General features: G+C 38.6%; 1 protein-coding gene across 2 annotated transcripts in view; it reads right to left on the bottom strand.

The window, feature by feature from the left end:
- The window catches only part of tmem150c (transmembrane protein 150C), a 54,560-nt gene extending 44,576 nt beyond the window's left edge, over positions 1–9,984 (bottom strand). The window contains exons 1-3 of one of the 2 annotated variants that reach the window (XM_028805381.2): positions 9,908–9,984; positions 6,963–7,122; positions 4,784–4,868 (exon numbers count right to left, since the gene is read on the bottom strand). In XM_028805381.2, coding sequence (XP_028661214.1) covers positions 4,784–4,857 — 74 coding nt within the window. In that variant the 5' untranslated portion in view covers positions 4,858–4,868; positions 6,963–7,122; positions 9,908–9,984. The remainder of the gene's footprint in view (positions 1–4,783; positions 4,869–6,962; positions 7,123–9,907) is intronic. The other variant, XM_028805382.2, reaches the window with a different exon arrangement.
- Positions 9,985–10,199: the final 215 nt, after the last annotated feature.

Genomic DNA, 10,199 nt, shown 5'->3' with positions numbered 1-10,199 from the left:
CTTCTTGTTTTGTCTCGATAAAACTTGAGAATATTTATATATTTTAAAAGGTTTAATTGCAAAATTGGATTTTATTAGAACTACAATCAATATATATGTATGTTTTAATAATGTGTAATTAAACAATACATTAACCTATATAACTATAATGCACTAACATTTTTATGCAATAGTTTTATGGGCAACAGCTGTTTGACATAGTGGCAAGAAGCTTATGCATTCTGAGAGAACTTAAATAATTGAAATAATGTAGCAATACAAAATAAATGTTAGATGAAAAATAAATAAGAACAAAAATGCCAATGGTTACCTCAAATAGACTCAAAATAAAAGTAATGTTGCATTAACCAAGATTGCATAGTGTAGCAATTTGCACTTGAAAAATAAATTTGTGGAAAAGGAATTTATCAGCCGAAGAAATTCTTGAGAAACATGGTTCTATATTTCTGGGTAAAATAAATTCTAACTGTAAACTGAATTTATGATTAAAGAGTTTAGCGTGGTGCTGTGCAGGATGATGGGGGCTAAGAAACAGATCAGCTGACTTCATCAAGAAACATCCCTTTGCCAGTGTTCAGAAGTGTTCCCCAATTATCTCAGGCTAGTAAGAGAGTGCTTCTGAGGGGTTCATAATCCAGACATATTGGGTTCGCAGTTGGCCATTGGCAGTTACTGTAGTGCAAACCCATTGAAATACACTTAGTATAGTTGGCATGATCTCCACTTTGGAGGGGTAGAGGGTGGAGTGTTGATGCTGGGCAAGGACCTTGGGGTTTGAATAAGAGAGAGAGCGCAGCTAACGTCACCTGTAAGCACCCTGCTCACAGTGTTCAGAAGCACTAACTGCTCACTGCTCGTCCAAGGCTGGCAGTTCTCCTATTAAGCTCAGACAGGTATGCAATTGCTTCTGAGGGCAGTTGTAATCCAAATGTTGTTGCTTTAGCTCATGGTGCGAGTCCATGGCAATACACTTAGTGTAGTTGGCAAGACTTACAAGCTTACAAATGGCTGCACGTCTATTACAGAGATGATTGTGTGGCGATTGGGTATTTGGAGAAAGAAAAGTAAGGACAGGAATTGGTTAGTACGTTTGAAAGAGACAGTACTTCTGTAATAAATTATTTCATCGAAGGTCGCGCATGGCGCAGCAAGCCTCCTGCGTGAGACATGAACAAGCACTGCACCACTGTGTTCCCATGTTTAATGACATGCTTTCATTCCTATCATCATGAAAAAGATATCACATATACATCTCAGTATTTTAATTATTCAGAGAGCTGTAATATCACGAATGTAATGGATTATGTGTCCTGTCGGAGAAAGAGAAAGCCCGTTTAAGAAGCAGGTAGTGATTCACACACAGAGCACATAGAAGATCAAATACAGAACAAAGCATTTAACGTCCTACTTTAGTTAAAATGGGATTTGAGAAACTAGTAAATTAAATGATTTTAAGATAAAGTTTATGATGTTCTACTTTAATGGCAAAATAAACTACATGATTAAAGTGGAAATTTCGAGATTAAAGTTGACATTTCATGCTTTTTTCCCCCCACTGTGTGCCTATTTTTTTCGTCTGTACCCTAATAAGCTTTTATATGACACTCAGATGGTGGGCTACGACTCACCTTTTCATGGCGACTTTGATATGTGACTTCTTTTTTATTTCGGCACTGTGCGACTTTATGAACTTGAGCTTTCGAGTTTCTCCGACACTCTGTCACTCGATCAACTTCCTTTTGTTGATTATACCACTGTTTAAACCAACAAATAGTACATTTTTCCTTTGCCTCCACTTGGTATTCGCTGAAATTCTTATGTTTTCCCCCGTGCTTTTCCCATTGTCTTTTCACAGAAGGCTATTTATGTTGATTTGCATATTCAAAGAGGTGTAATTCTGGGAGGAGTTGGGGCGGGACAGAAGGCATGTGCACGTGCGTTACTTTTCACGCTGATTGGGATTTATGTAGCAGAAGAACGTGGAAGTTTGCATACGTACAGATTCTTGCATCTGGATTTTTCTGTGCGTACGCACATTTCCGCTTTTGTGCTTACGCCATGTTATAGTGTGAGTTCTACACACGGCGTTATACATGAGGCCCCAGGTCATTGCGCTAGAATGTTGATAATTTAGAAAGAACAGGGAAATATGGAAATCATTAAAAATGTCAGATAATTCAGCGTTGGGGTTGTTTCTAGTGTAAAGTAAATATAGAATTCCTTTAACAATCCATTAATTTCTAGGAGAGTTAAGTAACTTTCTTTTCTTACTTGCATATTTTACTTTTAGGGGACTGTGCTTTCTTCGGTCCTGTTCAGCCTATACATCGGACTTCCAGTACAACTCGGAGTCCTGCCACGTGCAAAAGTTCGCTGATGACACTGCTATCGTGGGCTACATCAGGAGTGGGCAGGAGGAGGAGTATAGGAATCTAATCAAGGACTTTGTTAAATGGTGCGACTCAAACCACCTACACCTGAACACCAGCAAAACTAAGGAGCTGGTGGTGGATTTTAGGAGGCCCAGGCCCCTCATGGACCCCATGATTATCAGAGGTGACTGTGTGTAGAGGATACAGACCTATAAATACCTGGGAGTGCAGCTGGATGATAAATTGGACTGGACTGCCAATACTGATGCTCTGTGCAAGACAGGACAGAGCCAACTATACTTCCTTAGAAGGCTGGCGTCCTTCAACACCTGCAATAAGATGCTGCAGATGTTCTATCAGATGGTTGTGGCGAGCGCCCTCTTCTACGCGGTGGTGTGCTGGGGAGGCAGCATAAAGAAGAAGGATACCTCACGCCTGGACAAACTGGTGAGGAAGGCAGGCTCTATTGTAGGCACAGAGCTGGACATCCGTGGCAGAGCGACGGGCGCTGAGCAGGCTCCTGTCAATCATGGAGAATCCCCTGCATCCACTGAACAGTATTATCTCCAGACAGTGGAGCACCTTCAACAACAGACTTCTGTCACTGTCCTGCTCCACTGACAGACTGAGGAGATTGTTCCTCCCCAACTCTATGTGACTCTTCAATTCCACCTGGGAGGGTAAACGTTAACACTACACAAGATTATTGTCTATTATACCTGCCTTGCACTCTCCACCTTGCATTTTTTTTTTTTAACTTGCACTGCGTTTTTTTATTGCTCTTTAATTAATGTTGTTTTTATCAGTATGCTGCTGTTGGAGTATGTGAATTTCCCTTGGGGATTAAGAAAGTATCTATCTATCTATCTAAAGCTATCTGGTACAACTTCAGGCAGCAGGAGAACTGTGCTGATTTTACAAAAGTTTGTGCAACCGGCTGAAGTGGTAATGAGTTTTCTGCTAAATGCACACAACTCAGCTGGTGTTTCACTAGCTTGTATTGGGAGTAAAAGAGGAAAACATGCAAAATATACAAGTTGCAAAAGGCAAATTTGAAACAGTAAACTAATCAGTAATTAATATCGCACAGTATGTTTTTTTAGAATTTAAGTCAGTTTGTAAACTTGCCTATGATTTTAAATGGGAGCTTCACAATTTGTACAGCAATCTCTATTCAAGATATTTAAAAAATATTCTTTTCTCCCTGACATTTCTTTATAGACTAAATGTATCAAATGTTAACAAAATTGTTACACTAAGAAGTAACTAGTTTTGTGCTCTTGGACAAATACATTGACATAAAAGGAAGGTAGGTGTTTTTCACATTTCATATGAATGCATCTATAAATATAGAGGTTATTCAAACTCTGAGAAAACAAAGTTTAGAGACATAATGTTTCTGTTTTAGCTGTACATAGAAGGGGTTCTCAGAGTTAATCCTGGGGGCCCACTGTGGCTTCAGGTTTTTGTTTCAACCAGATTCATAACCAGTTACAATAACTGATAACATTGATTTCATTTAATTAGTTGGTAGTTTTTTTCTCTTCTCTTATTCTACATTCAGAAATATACAACAGTGTGATTTTTACATTTATAAGACATTAAGAAATATTTTTATTTTTGCTATAATTTTAAATGCTTAACTCTCTTTTGTTGATTTCATTATATTTGCCCTTTCTCTGTGTAGTTTTCTCCCTTCATCGCATCATTCATCTTTTGTGAATTTCCCCTTGGGATTAATAAAGTATCTATCTATCTATCTTAATAATGACAATTAAAAATGAGCAAAGCAGACATCCAGGCAGACAACACTGAAACAAGAAAGGCTGCAACTACTTTAGCGTCAGACCCACTGATTAGTAAATAATGAATTAATTAAACGAAAAGTAGAATGAAAATCAAGATGAAAATATTGTCAAAAAATACATTATTCCCATAAAACTGCTTAGTATATTTTCATACATATATATATATTTTTCTACCAAACTTAGTTTTCTAATTTCTGTATTGTTCCCAAAACAAAGAATCTGGGAAAGAACAGTTCAATTAATTAGCCCAGGAGTCCAATTAAAAGAAGAAGCTGGCTGGAACAAAAACCTGCAGCCATCATGGGTCCCCAGGACCAAGTTTGGGAATCTCTGGTATAGAGGAATCCCAAACCTGATGAGAAAACATGCTGTGCCTCTAGCCTTCTTTTCTGTCTTCTCATTGTGGAACTAACTTTTACTATGTGTTATTTTGTAAATATGTTATCCTTATACACTATCAAGATCACAGTCTTTGTAGCATTACAACTGTCTTTCCAGTAACTTCATTTTGAGAACTCAGCACCCCTGTATACAATGTAACTCTTAATAGCATACCCAAAACAACTTACAAAGGTAGATCAGAAATGTCTAACCATCACTTACATAATCCACAGACCAGCAACAGTAAATACTGAAAATGCCAGGGGCAGGAACATCCAAATACTGAACTTCTTCATTGTTCACTGCACTTAAAACACAAAAAAAAAATTAAATAAATTACAACCTGGAATATGAGGAGTCACTGAAGTGCAGACACTGAAAGAACATAGAAAAGGTCAACATTAAAGCAAGAACGAGACTTGAAGTAGAGCACCTGAAGCATTGAGACAGATGCAACAGCCTGTTCCTTTAGTTTGGGCTGTCCAAAACCTATGACCAATTGAGGAGATACCTGAGGAGGCTACACACAGGAAAAGCTATGGGACTTGATGAAGTTAGTCCTTGAGTTTGTAAGGGCTATGTTGACCAGCTTGTGGTATCCTCTTCTACCTGTTTAATTTGTCACTAAGGCTCAAAAAATTGCAACTGCTATAGAAAACATCCTGATTTTTTTCCCCCCAGAGGCCTTCACAAATCGTATCATGAAGACCTTCAAAAGGCTGAGCCTGGTCTATGTAGTTAAAAGAGATATGTAGTTTTTAAATTGCTCATCCCCAGGGGTGACAAAATAATGTAAGAAGATGGGTTGAATTGATCACTCAGTTAATTATCAGTCTTCCCTTTGGCAATGCTGCCAGTTATTTAATACAGTTAACAGGACAACCACAAAGGGGAATGGCAAATCAAATGAGTTGGTACTCTGCACTTTCTTACTGGATTTATGAAGAAATGTAGTAACAGCCAGAACTTGTCCTTTGCACGGTTATTTATTACCTTTTACTTACAGTTAAGCCAATACTATAATATATTAACTGACTATGTCCTAACTACTAAGTTACAAATAATAGTTCTTAGAATCAGAGTTGGTGTTCAGTAGTTCTGGTGTAAGCAGTGTTCCTTTCCTCGTTGGCTTTCTCCAGACATGTGGAAGGATCTTCAGCATACTTTCCTTTCTTTGATTTAGGAGCTTGTTTTATTCTTTGCTTTGGTCACACCTTCCGATTGTGGGTAATATTGAAGTTCTGAGATTCAAACACACTATGTCAGCCCTCTTGTAGCTAGCAAAATCATGTCTGTTGGGTCAGCTGGTGATCAGTCAGCTACCGTTTTCAGCAAGACAAACAGGTGACCTTATGTTTGGTATTCTTCTGCTCAGGCACTTGCTACTTTAAAAAGGTTTGGAATAACAGCACCCCTAGTCCATCTCCTTTTAAGATCTTTGATTTTTCCAGTCCAGCACAGGTCACCCTTTGGAGTAGATGGGATTGCTCTTGCCTTTGTTATGGCCATGTCCTAGGCTATGGGGTGCCTGATATAGAGAGGTCAACTTACATCCAGGCACAGCAGTGAGCCTAATGGAGGAAGCAAGGAGTTATAGTGTGCTATGGTGTTTTAAAGGCAGGTGTGGGCACCTAGCCGTTGGTTTCTTTGGTATACATAAACCCATCCTTTAAGGTTGACCATTTGTGCAAAGTTCTGTCCCTTATGGTTGCCAGTCCTTGAGTTATAGTTTTTTGTTAGCTGGTACCACAGGAAGACGACTATGAAATGTCACTTGGTGATTAACCATTTTAATCAGAGAAGGCACAGGCTACATTCCAAAAAGAGGCCCAGTCAAAAAAAAAACAAAAAAAAACTGACTTACTAAGCCACAGACTGTCCTATACCTCTGTGAGTGTTCTTATGAAAGACAACTTGGACACACTGCAGTTTGCCAATAGAGCAAAGACTGGAGAGGAAGACACAATTATGTTTGCTCCACAAGGCTCACTTCCATATGCGCAAAGCTGGTAGTACTGAAAGAATTATGTTTTACGATCTCTCCAGTACTTTCAGTACCATCCCGCAATCCTTATTAAGGGGTAAGTGCAGGGATATGCAGGAGGATGAGCCTATAGTGCCCTGGTTAATTGGCTATCTGTTGGACAGACAGCAGTTTGTGAGACTCAAAGACTGTATCACAGATATGGATGCAACACTGGAACACCACAAGGAACTCACCTTTCACCTATTCTGATCACACTGCACACCTTGGACTATAAATACAACACCCAGGTAATGTCACTGAGAAATTCTCTGATGATTCTACACTAGTAGGTTATATTGAGAGAGACGTGACAGAGTATAGAAATCAGATAGAGAATTTTGTTTCTCTGTGTAAAAAGAATTCTTTGCAACTTACCATCAACAAAAACAAGTAACGGTATATTGAATTTCATCACAATGAAGAGCCTCTAAGCCTGGTCACTATTCCGAGAGAGGACATGGAGGTGATGTAGTACTGCAAATGCTTGGTAGTCCACATCAATGACAGGCTGGACTGGTCAAGTAACACAGAGGATCTATATAACAAAGGACAGTACACGCTGTTTTATCTCAGTAGACTGTGTGGGTAGTGACATCCTTCACAGATTTTACAGCTCCAGGATGGCCAGAGAGATTTTTTTCCACTGCAGTATGCTAGGCTGGCAAAATAACATTAAGACAGGTCTACCAATCAACAAGCTAATGAAGAAAGCAGGCTCATTTATGGGACTCCCTGAAGGTGGTAGTGAAATAAAGAATGAAAACAAAACTAAGTGCCATTAGGAGCAATGTTGCATATGATCTCTTTGTGACACACCATCATTAACTACTTTTATTCAAAGTGTGTAAATAAATGCTGCTGGGACTTCTTTATAAATACAATAATAAGCCCATACAATGCCTTACTATGACTGCCTCTCACATCTTTAGCAAGTCAGAAGTTTTTGTGTTTTTTCTTTCTGTTTTTGTAATTCTCAGGTTAGTTTGGGGGCTTGTTCTTGTTTGTTACATTTCTATATGTCTTGAGCTTCTGTAACACTGGAATACACAAAGTAATATCTATCTGTCTAAAATAACATGTAAAGTGAATGTGCAATCTCTGCAAATAACTTTTAGGAATGGGATTAAACACTAGGACACTGGATCCATGAGGCACCAACCCTACACACTATGACACCATGTTTATCCAACTATCAATCAATCTATACATGATTTTTATGTACCACTCTGACTGCATTAAATGTGCTACAAAAATAAAAGTATTATATGAATGATAATAATGTTCGCAGAGAAAACAGTCATTCATTGGTTGATGTTGGCCTGTGAATTACTCAGCCCTCAGAAGCTGTGTGTCATTTCTCTCCGAGAGTGTCTCAGGACAGGGTCATGAGAATATCCACAACCCACCTTTGTCTGTTAATGCTCTGCAGACTACCCTTGCTGTGACTGTGTACCTGAGGTATGTGTGTTCTTTATAGTGTAACATGTAAAAGAAATGCAAAACAACTGAATACGAGACATTAAAAAAAAATGCAATCAGAAATATTATGACATCTACGGCCAAGACTGACAAACAAAAGACCATATATATCAAGAGGTAACATATTAGCAGTCTAAAATACCTTATTAAAATACTGCTGCTAATATTTTATGGTGCCTTTGACCAAATTATTAATGTGAAACAGCACACCATGAACATACAGAACAGAAGACAACTAATAAACTTGGTGTCTTCATTTAAAGAAAAAAATTCAAGCACTATTACTTAGTAAACTATTGTTTTAGATGTTTTTTATACATCAATGTTGTATAATGTGTGATGTTGTAATCTGCATTTAGCAGTTTCAAGTGCAGCATATCTATTTAAATACTAGTCATTTAGCCCGTTACAATAACGGGCGCTAGAACAGTAGTACATAAACATTAGTAGGAACAGTCTATATTAAATGGCAAGGGACTTTGATCTCATTCTTTTTGTTGGTCGTATTTTTCTTTCTTTCAGCCTTTCTTTTGCTGATGTTTACTTGCTGAGCTGACCGTTCTTCGTGGGCTGCCGCCATGTATTGTGTGTCTTTAATTTTCTGTGACAGTAATACTGTCTTGTACGTCCGCTGGCTTGTACGTCCGCAATATACCTTTAATTTTCTCTGGTGGTAATACAGGCGTGCGCGTCGGTAATATGCCTTTAATCTCCTGACAGTAATACTGGCTTGTGTGTGGCTGTAATATGCGTCACTGTATTGTGTACCTTTAATTTCCTCTCGCAGTAATACTGGTTTGTATTTCCGTAAAACGCCTCTAACTTTCTCTGACAATAATATCGCTCATCGCACCTGCCCCGCGCATGCGCACTTCACCAGAAGACACACGGACACCTGGACGCACACAGGGATTTTATTAAAGAGGATACTTTTTGACCATTTCAGTCGTGTCTTTCTCAGCATCACAATTATCACAATACACAGCAATAACTATTCAGCACTCTTTCCAACCTTTCAGCAATTATCACATTCCAAGCCCATCAACATGAAAATATTTAACATTTATACAGCTACAAAATCTACAATAATTGCCAAAGTACAAACTTGGTGTCTACTAGCAGTAAAATCAGGAGCAAGTGTCAGTTTGTGATTTTACAGGTATATTCTGGTTTGTCTCGGAGATCTATTAAACCTTGATGTGTGTGATCCCAGAGAAAGAAAGTGGCCACTTCATTATATACATGGGCATCTCAGATGTGTCTGCTACAAACTTGTATTCTACATGGTAAACATGGCATTAAAAAGCCACAAAAGCACTTGTGGGCGTCTGCCATTGTTCAGGTCTCTTTCATGAACTAAAAATTCGCTTAATTTGTTTATATGGAAATATTAAATAGACGACAATTACTCTGCCGTATTGCTCAAAAGGCCCTGAATTATGCTCATATTGTCTATCATGGCTTATAATGATTTTAAAATGACAAGCTATTATCAACTAAAGCCTGTTTGTAATGCGTGACGCAGAACTGATGTTACTCATTTCAGGTGGGTCAACTAAAGTACTGGCACACAGATATACAATCCGTTACTAAAGACAGGAAAATAACTGTGTATTAGTATTCTAAGTTAAGTACGAATGCATTGGAATGCCCGTCTACCAGCTCTGTTCCTGTCTACAAACACTATAAATCAGCAATTGACGAATTGGTTAACAAACCCAAACATATTGAATGACATGCTGGATCCGTACAACACCACTGGAGAATGGTTCAATTAACGCCATTAACAGAACGAAACGTTTACCGTAACCGACGCTAATGATAAGCCATGCAAAACCAACCTTCGTGCAGAAACTCCGGTGAACAGCAACTGTATGTAAGGTGCTTGCGTCTAAAGAAAACATGACGTAAAGCGTGCATGCGCAGTAACTGTTGGGAGAGCCGCCAAGTAGGTAAGACCATAGACATAGAATTACTAGACGCCTCATCATAGACATATATAGATAGACGCCGCATTCAATGTGTTGCCCAGTCGATAAATACGTCAGCGCGTCCGCCATATTGCGAGTGGCAAAAGTGCCATTTAAATTAATACAGGTAAACGTGGAAACCGGGTTTTCTGATGAAAAAACA

The sequence above is a fragment of the Erpetoichthys calabaricus genome, chromosome 7 (assembly GCF_900747795.2).
Source record: "Erpetoichthys calabaricus chromosome 7, fErpCal1.3, whole genome shotgun sequence".
Taxonomy (NCBI): Eukaryota; Metazoa; Chordata; class Cladistia; order Polypteriformes; family Polypteridae; genus Erpetoichthys; species Erpetoichthys calabaricus.
This window is presented reverse-complemented; position numbering and strand designations above follow the sequence as displayed.